At 35.4% G+C, this 25,609-nt stretch overlaps 1 protein-coding gene and 1 non-coding gene across 2 annotated transcripts; both read left to right on the forward strand.

The window, feature by feature from the left end:
- Positions 1 to 2,120: 2,120 nt before the first annotated feature.
- LOC140876737 (small nucleolar RNA R71) lies at positions 2,121 to 2,226 on the forward strand. The gene has a single exon (XR_012148973.1). It is a non-coding gene; the product is annotated as a small nucleolar RNA R71 (small nucleolar RNA).
- Positions 2,227 to 15,992: 13,766 nt separating this feature from the next.
- Positions 15,993 to 19,340, forward strand: LOC140875845 (non-functional NADPH-dependent codeinone reductase 2-like). The gene is made up of 5 exons (XM_073279652.1): positions 15,993 to 16,315; positions 16,404 to 16,647; positions 16,728 to 16,907; positions 18,280 to 18,574; positions 18,918 to 19,340. The coding sequence occupies exons 1-4, from the start codon at positions 15,993 to 15,995 to the stop codon at positions 18,478 to 18,480; spliced, it is 948 nt and encodes a 315-aa protein (XP_073135753.1). The 3' UTR covers positions 18,481 to 18,574; positions 18,918 to 19,340.
- Positions 19,341 to 25,609: the final 6,269 nt, after the last annotated feature.

The following is a 25,609-nucleotide window of genomic DNA, read 5'->3' on the forward strand; positions in this document are numbered from 1 at the left end:
CAATTACAACATCATGCCTTCAACTCCAACTAACTCATAAAAAATTTCAAATTTTCACAATTTTTAAACATCCACCCAAACTTAAATTGTGTATTGTCCTCAATGTACAGTATTCATTAAAAACACGGGACACATACCTTAGGCACCAAGCGTCAGTACTCGGCAACATCTTAATCACTCAAAACTCTTCATCAGGGGTGGCTCCTAAACTCTTTCAGCTCCATAATTTTTCACCTACACAATTCAAAATCATTATTAATGTCTAGTTTTCTAATGATAAAAACAAAAACAAAAACAACTAAAAGAAAATAAAAAACGCATAAAAACTAGCTTGGGTTGCCTCCCAAGAAGTGCTTAGTTTATAGTCCATAGCCCGACTGTATTCCAATTCTAGCCCTGTTCCGCTTTGTTGAGGGTCTTCTCTTTCGCTTTCACCCTCCAAATATATTCAACAACCTTTTTAAACTTTGATTTCTTCTTTGTTTTCTTCTTCTTCTTTGGCACCTTCGGATCATTCTTCCTTGAATCTACCTCATAAACAATTTTGGGATGGTCATCCAGCTTCACAACTCGCTCAATCATGCATAATTCCTCGATGGGTGGATTACTTGATTTCTTGAATATGTTAAAATTAACTCTTTCGCCGTCCATACCCATCGATAACTCACCATTCTTCACCTCAATCTTGGCATCAGTAGTGGCCAAGAAAGGTCTCCCCAATATCAGTGGCATATTTGCATCCTCCTCCATATCTAGCACAACAAAATCCGCCGAAAAAAAAAAATTTATCTATTTTTACCAAAACATCTTCAATGATTCCAAGCGGATATGTGATAGATCTATCAGCTAGCTGCAATGTGATCATTGTGTGCTTCACCTCGCCAAGTCCTAAGCTCCTGAAAACTAACAAAGGCATCAGGTTAATGCTAGCTCCTAGATCGCAAAGTGAACTATTAAAATAAGAAGAACCAATAGTGCAAGGAATAGTAAAACTCCCTGGATCCTTCAGCTTTTGTGGCATCTTCTTTTGGAGCACAACACTACATTCTTTAGTTAAGCTCACCACCTCATTCTCTTGCAGCCTCCTTTTTTTGGACATCACCTCTTTAATAAACTTCGCATAATTCGGCATTTGTGCCAAAACATCAGCAAAAGGGATGTTGATATGTATCTTCTTGAAAATCTCCATGAATTTTGAGAACTGTTCGTCCACTGCCTTCTTCTTGAACCTTTGGGGGTATGGAAGAGGAGGTTTGTACATCGGTTTCTTCTCAGGTTCAGACTCTTTCTCCTCGACCTTCTTCTCGTCAACTGCAAATTTTGCAGACGTCTTGCTCTCAGATTTTCCCTCTCCATTATCCACATGCTTCCCACTCCTCAACATGATAGCATTACAATGCTCCTTGGGATTCACCTCAGTATTACTTGGGAATTGGCCACTGTTATTATCTTTCAGTGCGTTCGCCAACTGCCCAATGCTATTCTCCATGGATTGCAATACAGCACCCATGTTTGCCACATGTGTCTCTAAGCTGTCAAAGCGAGTTTCAATCCTTGCCATCCTCTTGCTCGATTCCTGCACAAAAGCATTAACAACATCCTCCAAAGGAGGCTTACCCTCGCCCTTATTTGTATTGTATCCCGGAGGAGGATTCAACACATTATTATTATTTGCATATGAAAAATTCTCATGATTACACAAACTAGGATGATATTGATTGGGTACAGGATTACCTCGATAGTTGTTGTAATTTCTGTTGTTCACATATTGAGCTTGCTCCACACTCTCAAATCCATCTGCAGAATTTACGGCAGTCGCCAGCGATGCTGTCTTAATAGAAACTTGATTGCCTTTGGTCAGTGCAGCCAACTGTGTAGAAATAGTAGCCATCTGAGCAGTCAAAGCAGTGAACGCATCAACCTCATGAATTCCAGCAGGCTTCCTTATCGCAGATCTCTCACTCGGCCACTGATAACTATTAACAGTCATTTGCTCAAGCATATCATAAGCTTGTTCAGAAAATTTAGAAAATATTGAACCTCCAGCTGCAGCATCCACAGAAATACGAGTTGGTCCATTCAACCCATTGTAGAATAATTCGATATGTTCCCATTCCGGAAAATTATGGTTCGGGCATTTTCTAAGCAATTCCTTGTACCGCTCCCAAGATTCATACAGTAACTCATAATCTTGCTGTTGAAAAGTAGTGATCTCAATTTTCAGCTGGGCAGACTTGGCAGGAGGAATCCATTAACCATCCACCAGTTTAATTCATAAAGAAATCTATATCATAAATTCTTCTAGTTTATTAGCCAAGAATCCCTATTATTTTCTACTACCTCTTTCGAGCGTCAAGCAAAAATTCGTATTCAATAGAAAACTCAATATCTCTATCTAAGTTCAACTATTAAATCCGGTAAATAGCACAATAATTCTTACAAAGTATTCAATGGAGTTATAAGCCTCTCGAACTCTATAAACACCAATGATGTATTTTCCTACGGTCCTATTCAAAATCGCCTCTCTCGAGTGCTAGATTTCAAATAAATATAAAAATTCAATTAATGATCAGTTAATTGAACGCAATCAATTCAGAAAAACACAAATAAACCGAATGAAGAATTCTAATATATTAATCAAAGTATCAAAAACATGGTTTCAAGTCAAGCTACGTCGTCCCTCTAGACAAAGGAATTAGTTCATAATGAAAATAAAAATCAAACAAAGCATGTTCTTGAACATCATTCAAAAATTAGTAGAAAGAATGAAATAAAAATGAAGGTAGATGATGCTTCTCCGTCTCCGGTAGTCGCTTCGTCCGTCTTCGCGCCAAGAATGCTTCTTCTCCTTTTTCCTTAGTCTCTAGCCTTCTCTAGCCTTCAAAAACTCTGAATACCCTCTGAACCCTCGTCTCCTCCAGAATAAGTCATAAAATCCCTTTTAAAACTCGATTAAAGACTTTCCATATTTTTGGAGACTGCGCAGCGCTGAGGCGCTCATGTTTCGTATTTTATTTTTCAAAAATGGACGTATAGCGCTGGAGCGCTCAAAAGAATGCGCTGGGGCGCTCAAGAAATGAAATTATGGGCGCTGGAGCTCTATGAATATGGCGTTGGGGCGCTACGTGTTCTTCCATTTCACCATCTGTGCAGCAGTTTTGTAAAAATCATAACTCAAGTTCTAGCCGTCGGATCGAGCTGAAATTTTGACAGAAACTTTAAACCATCCTAATCTTTAATTTGAACGGTCTCAGATGTCTGTAACATTCCCAGTAATTTTATGAAATTTGTTGTCCCGTAATTCAGCTTTCCGCTTCTTCTTGCTACTTTTCTTCAAATCCTTGCAACTCACAAAAACAACAACAAATACGCATAATATACACTCGATACATCAAAAAATCCAAGTCAAATCATATATAAATTAAGTGCATAAAATGCACTTATCAGTACTCTTCCTGCCGTCTAGGTCACCACCCATGTCGGCATATACAAAACCTTGTAAGCCTGAATTTGTCTTTCTGAAGCACAAAGATGAACTAACAGTACCTTTCAAATATCTGAGAATCCACTTGACTGCTTCCCAGTGTTGTTTCCCTGGATTTCTCATAAACCTGCTCAAAACTCCCACGGCATGTGCTATGTCTGGTTTGGTGCACACCATTGCATCACGAGGCTTCCGATAGCAGAGGCATAAGAAACCTTATTCATATAAGCATGCTCCTGCTCTGTCGATGGTGATTGGGCTTTGATTAGTTTGAAATGACTAGAAAAAGGAGTACTAACCGGTTTAGCTTCATCCATGTTGAATTTGCTAAGCACCTTTTTCACGTACTATGTCTGAGATAACTTCAAGACTCCCGTTCACCCGATCTCTTAAAATCCTCATTCCAAGGATTTGCTTTGCAGCTCCCAAATCCTTCATTGCAAATTCTTTTGATAACTCTCTCTTGAGTTTATCAATGTCCTCCAAACAAGATCCTGCTATCAACATGTCATCCACATATAGCAGTTGAATGATATAAGAACCATCAATCTTTTTCACATAACAACAGTGATCCTCCTGGCACCTCTGGAAGCCGTTGTTATTCATGAATCCATCAAACTTCTTGTACCACTGTATTGGATCTTGTTTGAGACCGTACAAGCTCTTCTGAAGTTTGCATACCATTTTCTCCTTCTCTCGTACTTCAAATCCCTGTGGCTGCTTCATATAAATTTCTTCATCCAAGTCACCATGAAGAAACGTTGTCTTTACATCCAGATGTTCCAGATGTAAGTTTTCATTCGCCACTAATCCAAGTACAGTTCTGATAGTGGTCAGCTTCACCACTGGAGAGAAAATCTCGGTGTATCAACATTTTCCCGCTGTTGAAAACCTTTCACAACAAGTCTCGCCTTGTACGACTTGCTACCACCATGTTCTTCTTTCAACCGGTACACCCACTTGTTGTGTAATGCCTTTTTGCCTTTTGGAAGTTCCGTCAACTCTCATGTCTGATTGGATGACAGTGAATTCATCTCATCTTCCATGGCTAACTTCCACTTGATTGAATCATCATTTTTCATTGCTTCTTCAAAGGTATCCAGTTCACCTTTATCAGTCAGCAGAATATAGTGAAGTGCAGGGGAGTATTTCTGAGGTGGTCTGATGGTTCTCGACGATCTCCTAAGTTCAATCACCGGAGTTTGTGGATCAACTTCTTGTGCAGTTTCTTCTTCCTGGTTACTATCCTCCGACTCATTCATAGCAATATCTATCAATGGAACTTCATTTGACTTCTGGACTTCAGGACATTTATCTCCTGCTGCAATGTCTAACTTGTTCTTGAACAAAATTTTCTCATTGAAAATGACATCTCTGCTCCGAATGATCTTTCAATTTTGGTCATCCCAAAACCAATAACCAAACTCATTATCTCCATAACAAATAAAGAAACACTTTTTTGATTTCTAATCAAGTTTCGTTCTATTGGCTGAATTGATGTGAACATATGAGTGACAACCAAACACTTTCAAGAATGAAAGGTTTAATCCTTTGCCGCTTCAGACCTCCTCTGGTATTTTGAAATCTAGTGGTACCGAAGGTCCTCTGCTGATTAGATACGCTGCAGTGTTAAATGCATCATCTCAGAATGATTTCGGCAGTCCAGCGTGCAATCTCATGCTCCTGGCACGTTCATCCAGGGTCCTGTTCATTCTTTCAGCCACACCATTCTGTTGAGGTGTACCAGTAATGGTTTTCTCCATCTTGATCCCGTTCTCTGCACAATACTTCTTGAACTCAAAATCTTCATATTCTCCTCCATTATCAGACCACAAACACTTCACTTTCAAGTTGATCTCATTCTCCACCATGACTTTCCACCTCTTAAAGGTTTCGTAAATGTCAGATTTATTTTTCAAAAAATAAACCCAAACCTTCCTGCTCGAATCATCAATAAATGTGACATAATATCGTGAGCCGCCAAGGGATGTCACAGGATATAGCCCCCACACGTCAGTATGAACCAGCTCCAACTTTGCTGCTTTCGGTTCTCTACCGCCTTTCGAAAAGCTCACCCTTTTCTGCTTTCCAAGAACACAACTTTCACACAGTTTGTGTTCGACAGTTTTTAACTCCGGCAGTTTTCCTTTTGACATCAGCATCTTCATTTCTTTCTCACTCATATGTCCAAGTCTACAGTTCCATAAACTTGAGTTAGCTCCAGCATCCACAGCTGCCAACATGTCTCTGCAACTGAAAGTCATGTAGAGGGTTCTAGTTTTCTGTCCTCGAGCAACAATCATGGCTCCTTTACTTACTTTCCAAGAGCCATCACCAAAAGTCACTTTATGGCCTTCGTCATCGAGCTGTCCCACTGAGATCAGATTTTGGGTCAACTTTGGTACATGCCTCACTTTGTTGAGTTTCCAGATAGACCCGTTTGACATTTTCAAACTGATATCACCCATACCAGCTATTTCCAACGGTTTTCCATCAGCCAGAAAAACTTTTCTGTAATTTCAAGCAATGTAATTACTGAATATCTCACGATCACCGGTGGTATGAAATGAAGCTCTCGAATCCATAACCCAAGAATCAACCGAGCCTTCCATGAATAGTACTAAGGAATCATGTACATCCTCAGTAACAACATTTGCATTATTCTTGGGTGATCTGCAGTCCTTTTTCATGTGACCATTTTCACCATAGCTCCAGCACTTTAATTTCTTTTCTAATGTATTTTTGTCTTTTCCACTCCTTGATTTGGATCTGCCACACCATCGGTTAGAACCTTTTTCGCTACTCCTACCCCCACTTCTGTTTTTGAGATTTAGAGCAGATCTCGATGATGTTGCTTCTCTCGAATGCATCCTGCGAACTTCTTTACCAAGGATTCGATCTCTGACATCATTGAATTGTAACTTTCCTTTTTCAGCAAAATTGCTAACCGCTGCCCGCATCGGCTCCATTGGTAAAGACACCAAAATAATAAATGCACGGATCTCATCGTCAAACTTGATTTCAACCGATGTTATCTGGGAAACAATCATGTTGAATTCATTGATGTGTGCCGCCACCGAAGCACCTTCCTCCATCTTCAAGTTGAATAAATTTTTTCATGAGGAACACTTTATTATTTGCTGATGGCTTCTCGTACATGTCCAAAAAAATGGACATCATCTCCTCCGTGGATTTTTCCTCCGCCACGTTGTGTGCCACGTTCTTTTCTAGGTTCAATCGTATTACCCCTAACACTTGTCGGTCAAGAAACTCCCACTCATCATCCTCCATCTTTTCTGACTTCACCCCGGATAGAGGTTGATGTAGCTTCTTGCTATACAGATAATCTTTAATCTGTAGCCGCCAGAACGTGAAATCTGTACCATCGAACTTATTGATTCCATGTCCCGATCCGTCATTTTCGGCCATCGCTTCTCATGCCTAAATAAAATTTCAAAAAATCTTTTCTGATGTGGAAGATCAGACAAAGCTGCAACCACAGAGAATACTCAAAATTTTAAGAAATTTTTCACCAAGGATCCCGGACACCATAACACCTCTGATACCAGTTGTTATGGATTATGTCGAACCGAACATGACGATAATAATTTTGGAATAAAATAATCAATAAGAACACCAAAGATTTACGTGGTTCACCCAATATAGGCTACGTCCACGGAGCTGCTGCAAATATTTATAACCGGAGAAATATTACAAGTGTATACAAAACACTTTTCCTCACACTATCCCAACTCTCGAGTATTACCGAGAAAATATTTCTTTAACTCACACGAAAGAAAAATACTCAAGAAACTCTTTTGTTTCTTTTCTTCACTTGCTATTTACTTCTCTCGAATTTGGGATAAATGTAATGAAGCAAGAAGCATCCTATTTATAGGCTTAAAAAACGCGTAGAATTAAATGCGAAGCTTTTAATTTCATTTCCCAACCTCCAACTTCTATCTGCCATCTTCCCTTTTTAATGCTTGAGTTTACATTTCACCTAACATTGGCAACAAAAGAAGCTGAGAGAATTCTGCGAGGATAGAATAATTCTTGCAGAATTGAGGAGCTTTGGGATGAATAAGAAATTTGATTTTGTTGAAAATAATAGTTGGGAGTGTTGAAAATAAGAGTTGGAAATGTTGAAAATAAGTGTGTGATGATGTATAAATAGTAAATTATTAAATGTTTATTTTTGGACTCTTCTCAAATTAGGTTGTATAAATAGGCCTCTCCATTTGTGAAGAAATAACAATTGAGTGAAGAAAATTTTATAAAGTATGTAGTTTGATATATTTTAAAATTTTGATATATTTACGTTTTACCGTAAATTTTTATTTTTTACAACACGTTATCAGTACGAAGCTATAAGATTCTCCATATTTTTTCAAGCTCCAAAACAAAAGGAAAGGGTAAGAATATTGATCAACAAGTAAGATATTTATTTTACTGTTTATGTATTTTTATTATGTATATACTTAATATATAATAACATGTATAATTATATAAAAGAAATCACTGATATATACACTTTATTATAATAATTAACGTGACATGATTATATTGTATAATATTTACTGTTTATATACTTTTATTGTGTTTATATTTTAATATATCATGTTATATATTTGTAGAATGTCACACTATTATACAAAAGAAGTCACTGACACCTTATTATAAAAATGTGTTGTGATATACAATATTTCACTATATATTAACTATATATGTATAATGTCACATTATTATATAAAGGAGTCACTGACACCTCATCATTATAATAATATTATGATGTGATATACATAATTATTTAACTATGATTAACTTTATATATATCACATTATTACCGTAAAATCATGCAAATACATACCTTTACTCTAATTCTAAAAAAATAAAAAAAATCTTATAAACGGTCATAAACGACTTGTTTTTTTTCCTATAAATATTATTTCTCAAACACATTCAATCACTCCAATCTTACTATTCCTTCCTAAAATTATTCTCCATCTAATTTTTCTCTACTTAGAAAGGAGGAAGAGGAATAAGAAGATGATTCTTTCAATGTTATTTTTTATAAAAAAATTTTGTTATTATACTCACTAATCTTTTATTTATCGATGAATATTCGCCACACATTTTTTTTCTTTATTTTTAAGTATGCTTGTACTTATAGTTTATCCATTATTTTGTATAGCCATATAAATAGATTTAGAACTTAACTAATAAAATCCATTGTTATTTTTTCTAGTACCACCATGTCAAACTTGGAAAAACTTGAATTCGTTGCGCTTGACATTACGGGAAAAAATTATATGTCCTGGAATCTCGATGTAGAAATGCATCTTGAGTCATTGGATCTACATGATACCATTAAAGAAAACGGTATCTCATTATAACAAGATAAAACATAAGTTATGATATTTTTAGGTTGACATCTTGATAAAGGATTAAAATATAAATATCTTATTGAAAAGATCTCATGGCTTTATGGAAAGGATTAAAGGAAAAATTTGAACATATAAGAGAAGTTATACTTCCGAGTGCCCGTGATGAATGAAATACATTAATATTCCAAGACTTTAAGAAATTCAGTGATTATAACTCAGCAATGTATAGAATAATCTCGCAATTAAAATTTTGTGGACATGAGGTTACGAAATCGGAAATGCTTGAGAAAACATTTTTTACTTTTCACACATCAAATATAACTCTACAACAACAATATAGAGTGCGTGGATTTGCGAGATATTCTGAACTTATTGTATGTCTTCTTATGACAAAAAAGAACAACGAGCTGCTAATAAGAAATCACTAGTCCCGACCCACTGGATCAACAACATATCCAAAAGTAAACGTCATAAGTAAACATAAATTTAAACATGGAAATCAAAATCAAAGTCATATACAAAATTTTGGTCGTGCCGACATTGAGGTCATAGACGTGGATGTGGACGTAAAAGTGGTCGTGTTCGTGGTCATGGCTTTGGAAACAATCGAGATATTTATTTCCATAACTCATCTCAAAATGACATCACAAACCACGCACTAAAAAGGCATCATGAGAACATGAGTGTTAATGAAATCGCTCAAAACGATTTGAAAGTTCTTGCGCGGCACTACGGGAAATTGGTATCATATTTGCCGAGCCCCTGAGCACCTTTGTAAGTTCTATAAGGGATCAATAAAGGGAAAATAAAAAGATACCAAATTCACTGAATACAGTGACCGTCAGAGTGATTCAAATCAATTTGATATTGCAGATTTTTTGAAAATTTCTCAGAAAATGATCAATATACTAGTGGAATAGGAAATATTGTATTCATATGATGATGATTTATTGTCTAATTATGGTATGTGTTATATTTTCAATAATTTGCATATGTATTGTCAGTAATTATTTTTCATTGCATATTTTTTTGAAGTTCAATAGGGAAAATTATATGAGCAAAGATAAAGAAAGAACTAATCTCATGGAAGTTTGAATACCTGATATTGGTACAACACACACTATTTTTCGAGATAAGATATTTCTTGGAACTAAAGCCAATAAAAACAATGGTGAATACAATATTAAGTCATGTAAACTTGATTAAAGGTTGTGGTAAAGCACATTTTTTGTTACATAATGGTACAAAATTTCTGATAAATGATGTTTTATATTCACCACAATCGAAAAAGAATTTTTTGAGTTTTAATGACATATATTCCCATGGGTATGATACTTAGACAAATGAAAGAAATAATAATTATATGTGTCTTACCACATAAAAATCATGAAAGAAATATGTAATTGAAAAATTACAAATGCTCCCTACTAGAGTACATTATACGCATATAAGTCCAATTGAATTAAACATGGTAGTTAGAGATTCTTCAAAATTAACTACTTGGCATGATCGATTAGGACATCTTGGTTCAATAGCATAATCCCTATACCTAAGACGGTTTCAAGACGTAAGACTTATCTGCCACATGCCATCACCACAATGATACACAAAAACACATCATGGATTCTAGAACGATATAGCGGAAATGCTAGTCTGTACTATATCTCATTTATTGTACAACATCCCAATTGGACCAGTAAACCTTGGAGTTTACTCCGAGTATAACCGAAAAAATATTTCTCTAATCCACACAAGAGAACACTGAAAAAATCCTCTGTGTCAGTATTTTTTTTAGCTCTATCAATTTGGGATGCATAAATGAGGCAATGCATAGCTCTATTTATAGGGAGCATCCTTCATTATGAAAGGATGCAAATGAGAACTTAATTTTGATTTTACAGCCATGTTTTTAGACAAACATGTGAACATGTAGATATGGTTAGTGGGTTCGTCAGTCAAACATTCCAAATTTTAACAAATCAAGCCAACCAAGAGCGATGAAGTTTGAATTCCTTGACCGGGCACTACAAGAAATTTGGGATTCAACCACATCTAATAGACAACGGTTTTTTGAAAAACTGTTTTTTTTCATTTAACAATATTTTTATTGAAAACCATTTTTGTTAGCCGTTTTTTGTTGAAAATATACAACGGTTTTTTGAAAACTGTTGTCTTATATATGTCAAAGACAACAGATTTTTAAAACCATTGTCTATGAACGGGTTTTTTGGGGCTATGACAACAGTTTTAACTAATTATTGTATATTAGCGTTGATTACATGGTAATTGTAGTGATCCGCACCGTGATCACCTACTAATCAGAAACTTAGGCATGTAATTAAACAATAATTAATCATAATCAGATATAAACTGTGAAAACTAAAATAACTTAATACCAACATGGTAAAACCTAGTGGCTGACCACGCAATCTTGGCATGGTCACCACCTATTCTCCAAATCTCTAAAAAAACTACCTGCAACTGTCGTGTCGAATGGGGTGTCCAAAAACAACAGTGCGAGGACGTTATCATAAAATGCTCAGTAAAAGAGTATGAGTATACAATATTATATGTGCATGTATGCAAGTGTACTGGATACCAAGACACACTGGTCGAGAAACAAGCTCATAAACAGGGCTCAAGGTATATAGCACGTTGCGCCATCGCATCAGGAGGTGGCTCCTATACCCAGTGGATAATGGTGACCTGATACTCTTACAAGTGTCCAATCATAACGGTGACATGGCACAAGACTTGCGTATCTAACCATCCACTACTCGTAGGGTGAGCGCCCTACTACAGGATATCTCAAAGATACAAGATCAAGATGCTCATGTATGTAACATACAATCGTGATATGCTATACAAGTAATGTCATATAAAAAGACATGCAATACACATAATACATGCATACTCAGTTTGAATATCTCGAACAATACTTTCATATCTTACTAAGGCAGTTCCTAGAAGTTTTCATCTAGATTCCAAACCTACCATGTAGCACTACAATTCATAATGACCATGCATTATCTAACATGCTATAAAAGTCTTAATTAAATTATATCATACTCCCTATTTTCTATAAGGTGTCAGAGCTATACCTTCGTCTGTCGTCTGTCTGCTGATGTCGAATTTCCTAGAGCTTGGGAATAGCCTTGCTACGAGCCCTGGACACCTCGCCAAAGCTCCACCGCTTGATCACTACTACGGACACTGTCCTTTTTATATAAAAATACTAGTACTTAACTCTTTATAAAAGAGTCCCGAAACCCTTAAAATATAGCTATTACGGGAGAGGAGAGGAATTTGAGTGGAAACAAATGAGCTCCTTACGCCCCTATTTATAGAGTATGATAGATCGGAGCGCATGCATGCCACGTTTCGATCGCCCCAGATCGGATGCTCTGATCTACTCTTCGGACGCTCAGATCTCATACATGCAACTACGTGTTCAAGTTTTATTGTCACGTTCATGACACTACGTTCGGAGGTTCCGATCATTTCCGTAGCTTCCTAACTCCTTCGCTGGCTCCGATTTGTTCGGACCCTCCGAACTTCCCGAGCACAATTAAGTCTATTAACCATTTTTTGGGCGTTTTGGACCCAATTCTTTGGTCCGTTAGATCATATTTAAATCCTTTAATAATGATTCATTAAATTTAAACATAATTAGCATATTAATCTTGTAAAATGAGACCGGGCTACTAAGTAATAGACTATAGTTTTATTAAACTGTTCTCTATATGCGTGTTTTTAGGGTCTAAGACAACGATTTTTTTAATCATTGTCTTTTAATATTGTTTTTATTTGGACTCTATCCTCGTTTCTTCATTGCATATATAATTTTTTTTCCACTGTTCATAAAGCCGACAATTTGGGTTAGGCCCGTCAGGCCGACCTTCCCGCCACACAATTTAAGTGGGTTGGATTGATCAAATATTTTCAACCCAACTAAAGTCAGACCTAGGCGAGCCAACCTGCGCGAGTCGCGGGACTAGGCGGGCCTGGAATTTTTTTTAAAACTTTTATGGTTATATATATATATATATATGTATATATATATGTATGTATTTTTTTCAATGAAAGTTGTGAATTTCTATTGTATTAATTATTTTATATAAAATTTACACGTGTGAAATCAATAATTAAAAATTTTATTAATATGTTTCTATTAATATTTATTTATGAAATAAAATTTATAATTAATTATAATGATTTTTATTTTTATTTATTTAATTTATTTTTATTTGTAGTAAGTCAACCCGCGGGTTAACCCGACTTATAACCGCAACCCATCTTAGGTTGAGTTGAGTTGAGTTGAGGATTTCAAGTCCCGCCAGGATTTGTGTGAACTAGATGATTTGTGATTCGAATAAAACTGATTTCAAATTTAGGATTATGGTTATGTTAGTGTTATAGTGCGAGACAGTAACAGGCCAATTTAACCATTCTCTGACAGTATGGAATTCTGTTACGTATTTAGATTGCTCATGATTTTACATATTGGTTTCCTTGAACGTACGCCATTGCATTCTGTATAATCTGGGTTTTAGGCGACAAAGTAATATTGCTTCGTCGAGGGCCATTTCTTGTTTATTTGTGGTTTACTATATAATATTATCTGATTGAATCTAAAACCATTTCTTGATCCATTTCGTATTGTCACATTTTTTTTAGATGTATTCCTATTAGGGGCTTTTCATATATATATATATATATATATATATATATATATGTTCTCGGGAATGTGTTTAAAGGTGCATGGAGTAAACTACAAAAGATGAAGAAGGAACATCGACACCGACCATTAATAGAGTTCGTCGACGCAGACGTTCACAATCACAAGAGGTGACTAGCAATTAAGTATACAATGTTCGTTCGGTTGAAATGATTCTGGATGAAGGGAAGTACTTCTGCACACGATATAATATTTTTAACTCATTGATGATTACATTTTCTTGCATATATTATTTATAGTCGTCGTCTTATGAAAGCTTATATATAATTGGAATAATGAGATCTTAATTAAAGGCAGATTTCTTGCATATATCATTGATATTTCATAATTTGAAACGATTCTTTTTGCATTTTGTTATTTTCTATTTCATGACAAACAATTTGTTTCTCACATCTCGACTTGTTTATGTGATCTATGATTTTATTTGAGTCATTTTCTAAGTTAATATTACTACTTATTTCTAATGAAGTTTATGTTCCATCACTCAGTAATTCTGAAGTTTATTTTTTTTTTCTTTTTGAGGACTTTTTGTAGTTGATACTTAGATTTTCTAAACTATTTTATGAGTTTGAAGATATTATTTGTCACTGCAAAAGACAATATGGTGTGTAATTATGGTTTCTAGTTTGTAATATATATCTTTATTCGAGCATGTGTCCTCGAGAGTATTGGAAGAACACCGGAAAGCCAAAAAAATGGAAAGAATTCAGCGGGTGAGGGAGAACTAGGAGCTGGAGTACGACCTCTTCGCCAACATCTAATTAAGCAAAAAATCTCATGTGTTGTGTTACTTTACATTTGTTTTATTAGTGTTGTTCTTTGTCATTTTATTAGTTACTAAGAAATTTCTTCAGAATGTTGTAAATATTATTTTCGAATGTTGGAAAATTGTATATTAAATTTTATTTTCGAATTTGGTATTTTAAATGATTTATAATACTGAAAAATTGTGTATTAAATTTTATTTTATTTTTTTATTTGAAAAGGACAACGGTTTTTCACTGTTATCGTATGTAGTTTAAAACTGTTGTCGAATGTATTGTTGTTAAAAAGACACGCTCACAGACAATGGTGAAAAAACCCGCTATCTTAGAAGGAAAAACAATTGTTTTTCATCGTTGTAAAATCGTTGTCTTTGCCTTCAAAAACAACAATTTTAAACGTTGTCTTTGAGCGACTCTTTTAACATGAACATGGCTTTAATTTTAACAAATAATGCAAGTTTTTCTTGTATTGCGCGAGGGGTGGAATTACATATATGGCCATTTGGGTCAACCCTCTTTTTTTAAAAAAAATTATATATTTTATTTTGGATTAATTTGATATTAATTCGGGTGACTCAATTCAAAAAATTAAAAGATTCTAAAGTTTAAAATCCTAACTCAGGTAGATTAATAATCTTGACTCCGCTATTCGAGAATAACAAATCTCAATATATTTTTTTATATTTTTATGATACAATTTATATACATTATTTGTCTTGTTAATTGTATTTTGTGTTTTTTTATATATAAATATATAGAAAAATAAGTTTTTTGGTCCATTAACTTTTTCATGTTTTAGTTTTTGTCCATTAAGATTTCTGATGTGGGTTTTGGTACACTAACTTTGTATTTTCAGTGTTTTTGGTCCAACTGCATACATGTCAACTTCTGATTGGTTCAAAATGATTACATGAACCAATCAGAAGCTGACACGTATGTAATTAGACCAAAAAACAATGAAAATACAGAGTTAGTGTACCCAAACTCACCTCAAAAAAATTAATATACCAAAACCCACTGAAGATAACATTACTTTACTAAAAAAAACTTATTTTCCTTAAATATATATAAGATCCCCACCACCACAAGACAAAATAAAAAATGAATAAGTAAAACAAACTTGTCAACAACAAAGAGAAATGTTATTTATCATAATTTTATATATTGTTTATTGTTACGTCCAAATCAAGTGTACGGAGAGCGATGAATTTATGAATTCCTTGAACCGCCATATATATGATTACCATCTATCTGGGTTTGCTCTTTTTTTTTAAAAAAAATTATATATTAATTTTAGATTAATTTAATATTAACTCAAGTTGCTCGATTAAAAAATTAAAGGATTTCATTATTTAAAATCTTAACAAAATAGATTAATACTATTTACTCCCCTATTTGCGAATTGCAAATCACAATATACTTTTTTTATTTTTTTTATGATACAATGTATAAAAATTATTTGTCTTGTTAATTGTATTTTGCATGTGTCTTATAGGTAAATATATATAAGATTTCCACCATCACAAGGCAAAATATATATGAACATGTAAAACAAAACTTGTCAACTATATATATATAACTAAAGTGACATGCTCACCATTCACCACAGCCCCCAAAAAATGGATATAAATCGAATCCACTTAGTTATCAATCTGAATTCAGGCACCGGAAAGATGCCTGTTCTTGGATTTGGAACGGCATCGGATCCTCCCGTGGATTCGGAAACCACGAAGAGAGCTGTTTTAGAAGCCATCCAAGTTGGTTACAAGCATTTTGACACAGCTTCACTGTATAATTCAGAGAAACCACTCGGAGAAGCCGTAGTTGAAGCGGTGAACAGCGGTCTGATCAAGTCGCGGGAAGAGTTATTCATCACTTCGAAGCTTTGGTGTAGTGATGCTCATGGCAAATATGTTCTTCCAGCACTAATGGAAACCCTCAAGTAGTATATATATATAATTAGTCTTTTAGTTTTTGTATGGAATTATAATGTTATTAAATGTTTTTCCTACGTGTTGCTAAATTTGCAGAAATCTAGATATGGGTTATGTTGATTTGTATCTGATACATTGGCCCGTGAGTGCTAAGCCTGGAAAAAGTGAGTATCCCATTAAAGAAGACGACTTTCTTCCCATGGGTTTTGGCGCAGTTTGGGCAGCCATGGAAGAGTGCCAAAGAATTGGCCTCACAAAATCTATTGGAGTCAGCAATTTCTCTCGCAAGCACCTTGGGGAAATCTTGGATATCGCGGAGATTCGGCCTGCTGTAAACCAAGTGAGTGAGATGATGATAAAATCAAGATTGGACGATGTCGTTGAAATAGATATTATAATGATATTCGTTGAATTTGACAGGTTGAGTTGAATCCATGTTGGCAACAAAGGAAGTTGAGGGAATTCTGCAGGGTAAGAAAAATTGTTGTTGTTGCTTACTCTATTTTAGGATCGATTGGTACATTTTATGGGACAGAAAGAGTTATGGAATCACAAGTGCTCAAGAAAATAGCAGAGACCAAAGGAAAGACTGTTGCTCAGGTAAAATAAACTTACTTCCCCCAAATTTATGAGCTCTAAATATGAAAATTCTTACTGCATGTAGTGTGAGATGTTGGCATGGTGAAACATGTGCATGTATGAGTATGACCTTTTAATTATCTCAAGATGTAAGATTTTTCATTATTATTATTATCTATACTATATATTAAGTAAGAGCAGCGGTCTCTTGGTATGACATCATCTTCATTTTTGACTTTATATAGTTATAAAATTACGAACATGCCATTTTCATTGTTTTTTTATTTCATGAATATTTATTTATGAAAAAATAATTTTTAATCTAACTATTTATTATTATTATTTTTTTATATTTTTAATTAAAAAATAAACAATAAAAAACACGCATTGCATGCATTCGGGTACTAGTTATTATTATATCTCAAGATGTAGGATTAAGTGCTTAATTGATCAATTTGTCATCGTATAATCTTCAAGTTCATCATCCAAGATAGTTATTATTTCAGATTCATTTTTCAAATTCCTCCATTCAATCTCCCTTTACACGTACGTACATTCCGACTATATTAACCATATATGTACATACATACATCCATTCAATCTCCCTTTACACGTACGTACATTCCGACTATATTAACCATACATACATACATACATACATACATGTAGATAGTCGATAGATATATATTTTGAAATATACTACATTAACTGATCTCGTGATCATCATCACAGAAAGCATACTCAACTCATTCGACGAGTGCGTGTTTGGAACGAGAATAATTTTTTATTGATTCTTTTTTCTAGAAATTACAAAGAATTCTTTATAATATTATTCTAGTGGTCCTCGTTAGCATCTCGCCACAGTGCATCCATCAATTTATTTAATCTCAAAGCAGAAACCATTGGAACCATCGATTCCTCTCCATATTTCTGACAAATCTTTCTTCTCTTCTTTTTTTAAAACCCAAAATCAAGCTCAATAATCTTCAAATTTCAACGTCACAGTATTAATTACTCCTTCAAATTCGTCAAAAAAAAAAAGGAAACAAAATCATATTGCAAGATTATGGAAAGATATCATGGTCGAACACGTTGAAGAACTCGAAGTCGTGGAAGGGTTGGTGATGGAAATCTCCCTAACGATTTATAATTTGGACAAAATTTCTTTTTTCGTCCATCTCAATCATGCAGAGTTTCCATATTTAGTATTATTTTTTCTACTTTTTTATAACTTTCGTCTAGACAAGTGAGATATAGAGAGTACTAATTAACGTCATGATATAAAAAAAATTTGGTCGTGACACCCCATACTTTCATTCCCATTTTCTTGTTAGTTGTTGCTAAAAACTTTTGGTTTCGACTACGAATTAATCTTGTGGGATGTAAAATGCAGGTTTGCTTGAGATGGGCTTATGAGCAAGGAGTTGGAGTGTTGGTGAAGAGTTTTAACAAAGAGAGGATGAAGCAAAATGCAGACATATTTGGTTGGTCTTTAAGTGTGGAAGAAATTGATGAGATTAGCAAAATCCCGCAACGCACGGCATGCCTTGGATTGGATTACACCTCAGTCTATGGCCCTTTACAAGACGATTGAGGAGCTTTAATTTGGGATGAATAACAAATTTGATTTCAACTTTGACTTCATATATATATATATCTTGGCACACAGAATGAATTCCGTACTACATGTAAGTGGAAACTGTGGAATCCAGTATTATAACTTATCTTTTTGATCAAATCTCAATGTCTCATATCCCTATCACCCTATGTGCAACTATTTTTTTAAACTATACATGATTTTATAGAGGAAGTTGAAATTTGTCATCGCATGGAATGAAACATTTTGGTATTAACTATCTACGTGTGTGTAATATATTTTAAATTAGGAATTGATTAAGCTGAAATATTGATAAGATATAACATTCCTAGATTTAAAATAAAGTTTGTTGTGCTAATTATGGTAGCAGATTTTGTCTTTCATTCAAATTATGTAGCTATCTTTTAATTTAGATTGCTTACTTATCTATGCAGGATTCTCACACTTAAAAGGAGATGGCAGATCGAAAAGATTTTGTCGAGAACACTTGAAGATTACGTTTGGAAGAGTGTTGGTTTAAGACCCTTTTGTTATTCTCATATTTCGGCAATCAGGATCTACACCCTTTGGTTTTATTGCTCTGTTTTTCATTTGTTTTTAGGGTGATCTTTATTTTCTCACTTGTTTTCGAGAAAATTGATTTTTCATAACATTCACTAGTATTGTTTTTTTGTAAAACGATTTAAAACTTTTCTAGTGAATATTTTTGCACAAAGACAAGTAATTGTACTTGTGCATAAGTATATTTGATTATTGTGTTTTTTGTTCTTGTTTTTTTTTATTTATACTTTAAATTATTCTGTTTCATGTTGTTTAAGTGTTAAGAACATCTAGAGACAACATCTTTTAAAAGTTATGTCAAGGGCAGAAACCACCTTACATATCTTTAACCCTTTTAAATATATGCATTTCTGAGGAGGTTAAATTTGTGAGTACTGAAAGTATCAGGATGGAAAGGAATGTGAAGTGTTGGGATATTTAATCAATTTTTTATATCAATTCACTCTCTGCAAGACAGCAATCTACACGAACCAGTACCAAGAACGTACAATCTCAAAGGCTCAAATCGATTCAAGAAAGCAGCAATCAATCTTGTAACTTAATCACGCAAATCACACATTCAAAACAGTAAAAGCATCCATCTAACATCTCAGGAATTTATTTGGTTCGGCCGGTGTACCGAGCCTACTCCACGGAAGAAAAACAACAATCACTTTTATTAACCACAAGAAAGGAAATCAGAACTCAATCCGAGAAACAATACAGAAACTTTTAATCAAGCTTTTACAACACAATACAGATTCTCGATCACAATTATACTCTCCTTGTGATTTCTTTATTGATCTTCGTGTCTCAGCTTCTCTTCTGTATATTGCCTTCTTCGTTCACTCGAGTTCTGTTGTTCGGTTATGTTTCCGTTGGAAATTCGTTGGGGTTATATATATCTAAGATGCCAACTGTGAAACCCGAGACTTTGGCCCAAGTTTATTCAATAAGGAATAAACTCTCTACATGAAAGCCAAAAACCTTCCCGGGGTGCGAGATATTGGCCGAAACCATAGCACCATATCAGCTTTTATTTGGCAAACAAATCAAGGAATAAAAAAAAAGCTGCAAATTTTCTTTCCTTGCTACACAAAAATCAATTCAGATTTCATTCCTATTTTCGGACGATTTTTGGCCTCCTATTTAAGTGCAAGAATCGCCTCCCTTCACCACTATCACTCTCGTAATAATTCTTCGGCAACACACCTCCAGAAAAATCACACATTGTTTTTCCCTCTCCATGCGTTCGATGCACGACTACAAATTTCCTTAGAATTCCACCACTTTCTTCATTTTGTTTTCGAGAATTAAGGCCGCCTCAACAGAAATTTGGTCTACCTTCTTTTATTCTTTTCCAAATTAAAGTTCCACCTTGTGTCAGAGCCACTATCGAGAATTCGGAATATATTAAGAATTTTGAAGATATAGTGATTGAAGATCAACCCAGCAATCTGCCAATTTCAAAACTTTGAAATCGGAATTTTCGAGAGATTTGCTCCCAAGTTTCGGTCCAGGCTCTGTCGGCCAGGTTATCGATTTTCGTTCGCACCAGTATATCCGGTAAGTGGGCTTTGTATATATATTTCTTGACGTGGTTTTAAAATTATTTATTGATGAGTCATGGTATTTGGTTTTTGAAATTCGTTCGAGCATGTGTCTTTTGTTCATGTCATGTTGGTTCATGTTGTGTCATGCATGTTGTCAAGCACTGTTATGATTCGAATGGATATGATAATGATATGACCCTTATACGGTGGGATTGTAACCGTTGTATGGCCTCATTTAATAGAGGATTAACATATTGGACATGGTCTCGCTCCTTAGAGGATTAACATATAGGAGACAGTAAATCATAGAAAGGAGATGAATTTCAGTGCTTATGTTCATGTGTTGAAAGTTTATGTATCATGATGATGTTATGGCCCGATGGCCCAAGTATTGAGTTATGTTTATGTTGATGTTCATGTTCACGATTATTATTTTATGTTATGCATATATTTGGTATATGTCTCGAACGGCCCCCACTTGCTGAGTGTTTCCCAAAACACTCACCCCTTACTTTTTCCTCCCAGATGATGAAGATGATGATGTAGAAGTTCATGAACAAGATATGTTTTGGGGATGGTGATAGAAGAATTTTAAGATTTAATTTCGTTATGTTTATTTTGGGATTTTTGCATTAATATTTTGATATTAAGTTTTTAGACGCTTTCGCGAGTTTGTTAGTTTTGTTATTTTGGATTTATCGAGTTATAAAGACGATATTTTGGAATTTATTTATGATAATAGACTGGTTTGGTCTATACTGTATTACGAGACTGGTTGTTTTATAATTTTTGTGAATTTGAAACAACGCCGGTGGCACGTCTCGGTCTCGGGGCGTGACATTTTAGTGGTATCAGAGCCGCCAGGTTCACAAATCCGGATGGGATTCCGTAGTCAAATTTTGACCAAAGCCCTGCGTAGCCTGACCCGAAACGATCTTCTAAGTTAAACTCATATTTTGTATGACTAATGACGCTTTTAGCCCGAAATTGCATTTTTTGCCGTTTTAGGAAAGTTTTCGGACGCTTATAACTTTTCACCCAGGAAATTCGAAATCCAATTCCGCGAATTGTCCCACGACACCCTCGACTTGTAGTTTCTGCCTAGAAAGAAATCTCAAAATTTTCCATTTTTGGAAAATTTGCCCGAAAATTTCGCTTGATATCAATACTGCCCGAGTAACATATGATAAATTGTTCATCAGTTTAAATTCTGATCATAATTCGTTCTTCTTCATTTTTGGAAGATGACTATCACTAGAGCTACTACCTAGATTAGTTCTTTTATTCAGCATTGTTTTGATTTTTATTCAGCATGGTTTGGATATCTTGGTATTTTTGAGACTTAGCTTGTTTTGTTTCGTTCACCTTCATGACATTTTGGGAATCAATAAAATAACTTTTATTCTTTTGGAATATTTATTGATTCATTTATTCCGTTATTTCCTTTCTTCTTAAAGTATCTTGTTTCGACAAACTCTTAGAACTCCTTTACTGTAGGAAATGGCCGGAGAACCCCCAAGAACACACAACAACAATCGTGGGGATAATGCAAATCCACCTCCAGGAATCAGTCTTAGCAGAGAAGACCTTGCGGCTATCGCAGCAATAGTGGCGACGACACTCCAAGGGATGGGAAATACAAAGCACGTAAGTGGTGGGAAGCTGTCTCACCAGCCATGTTAGCGGCGGGACCAATCACATGGCAACAGTTTCGTACTGCGTTTTTGAAGCAGTACTTTCCAGCGGAGGTTCGAATACAGAAACTGAGCGAATTTGAAAATATCATGCAATCTTCAGATATGACAGTGGTGGAGTACACCTCCAAGTTCAAAACTCGGGTCTTATGCCCCAACCATTAAGGGAGATGATGAACTGAAGTTGCACCGTTTCAAGAAGGGGTTGAGCAGCCGAATCCAGTCGGCATTAGCAGTTTTTCAGCCTGCCAACTTTGCAGACTTGATGGGAGCGGCCATCCGAGCTGAATCGGATATCAAGCGTCGTGAGAATGACTTCCACAACAAACGACCACTGCCTAGCCAATCTTCTTCAAACGGTCATGTGTCCAAGCGTCCAAACTATACTGGTGAATTATCCAAGGAGACTCATTTCGCTCCAAACCATCCGCAGATCAAGCTATGCCCCACCTGCCACCTCCGACATGAAGGGGAATGTCGTCGAAACAATGGCGCCTGTTCAACTGTGAAAAAATGGGACACCGAATTGCTCAATGTCCCGAACCCATGAAGGCAAAGACAAGACCAAATGCTAGTACTACTACTCAAGGCCAACAAAAGGAAAATAAACCCAATGCTCGTGTCTATGCCATTACTCAAGAAGCAGACGGTGCAAACAAAGTCGTGACAGGTACCATTCTAATCAACAATGTGTCTACATATGTTTCATTCAATTTTGGTGTCACACCTTCGTTTATATCTAGGAGGTTAGCTAAGAAGTTAGGGCTTATACCTGAGGAACTGACTAAACTATTTAGAGTAGCGACTCCTAAAAGCAAGTTAACCCAAGTTTCGAGGACGAAACGTTTCATAAGGAGGGAGGGATGTGAAACCCGAGATTTTGGCCCCAAGTTTATTCAATAAGGAATAAACTCTCTACATGAAAGCCAAAATCCTTCCTTCCCGGGGTGCGAGATATTGGCCGAAACCATAGCACCATATCAGCTTTTATTTGGCAAACAAATCAAGGAATTAAAAAAAACCTACAAATTTTCTTTCCTTGCTACACAAAAATCAATTCAGATTTCATTCCTATTTTTTGACGATTTTTGGCCTCCTATTTAAGTGCAAGAATCGCCTCCCTTCACCACTATCACTCTCGTAATAATTCTTCGGCAACACACCTCCAGAAAAATCACACATTGTTTTTCCCTCTCCATGCGTTCGATGCACGACTACAAATTTCCTTAGAATTCCACCACTTTCTTCATTTTGTTTTCGAGAATTAAGGCCGCCTCAACAGAAATTTGGTCTACCTTCTTTTATTCTTTTCCAAATTAAAGTTCCACCTTGTGTCAGAGCCACTATCGAGAATTCGGAATATATTAAGAATTTTGAAGATATAGTGATTGAAGATCAACCCAGCAATCTGCCAATTTCAAAACTTTGAAATCGTAATTTTCGAGAGATTTGCTCCCAAGTTTCGGTCCAGGCTTTGTCGGCCAGGTTATCGATTTTCGTTCGCACCAGTATATCCGGTAAGTAGGCTTTGTATATATATTTCTTGACGTGGTTTTAAAATTATTTATTGATGAGTCATGGTATTTGGTTTTTGAAATTCGTTCGAGCATGTGTCTTTTGTTCGTGTCATGTTGGTTTATGTTGTGTCATGCATGTTGTCAAGCACTGTTATGATTCGAATGGATATGATAATGATATGACCCTTATACGGTGGGATTGTAACCGTTGTATGGCCTCATTCCATTGAGGATTAACATATTGGAGATGGCCTCGCTCCTTAGAGGATTAACATATAGCAGACAGTAAATCATGGAAAGGAGATGAATTTCAGTGCTTATTTTCATATGTTGAAAGTTTATGTATCATGATGATGTTATGGCCCGATGGCCCAAGTATTGAGTTATGTTTATGTTGATGTTCATGTTCACGATTATTATTTTATGTTATGAATATATTTGGTATATGTCTCGAACGGCCCCCACTTGCTGAGTGTTTTCCAAAACACTCACCTCTTACTTTTCCCTCCCAGATGATGAAAATGATGATGTAGAAGTTCGTGAACAAGATATGTTTTGGGGATGGTGATAGAAGAATTTTAAGATTTAATTTCGTTATGTTTATTTTGGGATTTTTGCATTAATATTTTGATATTAAGTTTTTAGACGCTTTCGCGAGTTTGTTAGTTTTGTTATTTTGGATTTATCGAGTTGTAAAGACGATATTTTGGAATTTATTTATGATAATAGACTGGTTTGGTCTATACTGTACTACGAGGCTGGTTGTTTTATAATTTTTGTGAATTTGAAACAACGCCGTTGGCACGTCTCGGTCTCGGAGCGTGACACCAACCCCTTCAAATCGGCAGCCCATTATGTCATGTATCACAGCTTCCATCTTCTCTATGCTGGCCCATATACCAGCCCATTCATCTTGAGCCTTAAACCATTAAGCATAGAAGGCGGAACGACCTAGATTGCAATTGACATTTGGGGAGCTATAATTGAGTGGCATGGGATGTAGATCTACTCCTAGAGCTAGATTACTCACTATAGTTACGCCAAAGTCTGGGGATTGAGATACTCTACACCACCCCGATCGAGTGGAAGAGTCGGTGGCTATGTTACGAGGTCTTTTTCCCCGGGATCCCAAGAACCAAGATTCTTTTTGAAATCAGATTTTGATAGACATTTTTCTAAACATGCATTTCATTTATGTTTTGGCCATAGATGATATGAGAATCATGAGTTGGATATGCATACTTTATGTTGCATGTATGTGTCGCTTATACTGGGAATATTGTCATGCCCCGAGACCGAGACGTGTCACCGGCGTTGTTTCAAATTCACATAAATTATAAAACAACCAGCCTCATAGTACAGTATAAACCAAACCAGTCTATTATCATAAATAAATTTCAAAACATCGTCTTTGCAACTCGATAAATCCAAAAATAACAAAACAAATGCGAAAGCGAAAGCGTCTAAAAACTTAATAACAAAATATTAATGAAAAAATCCCAATAATAAAAATAACGAAATTTAGTCTTAATATTCCTCTATCACCATCCTCAAAACATATCTTGTTCATCATCTTCATCATCTGGAAGGGAAAAAGTAAGGGGGTGAGTGTTTTGGGAAACACTCAACAAGTGGGGGCCGATCGATCATACCAAAATATATACATATATATATTTAGCATAACATAAATTTGGCCAGACACTGAAATTCCTCTCATTATTTGTGGCTAACTGATCAATCCCCTATATGTAATCCCTCTAAGGGGTGAGGTCATAGAACGGTTATTATTACCCACCGCATCAGGGCCATAACATAACATGGT

The sequence above is a fragment of the Henckelia pumila genome, chromosome 1, assembly GCF_033568475.1.
Source record: "Henckelia pumila isolate YLH828 chromosome 1, ASM3356847v2, whole genome shotgun sequence".
NCBI classification, from domain to species: domain Eukaryota; kingdom Viridiplantae; phylum Streptophyta; class Magnoliopsida; order Lamiales; family Gesneriaceae; genus Henckelia; species Henckelia pumila.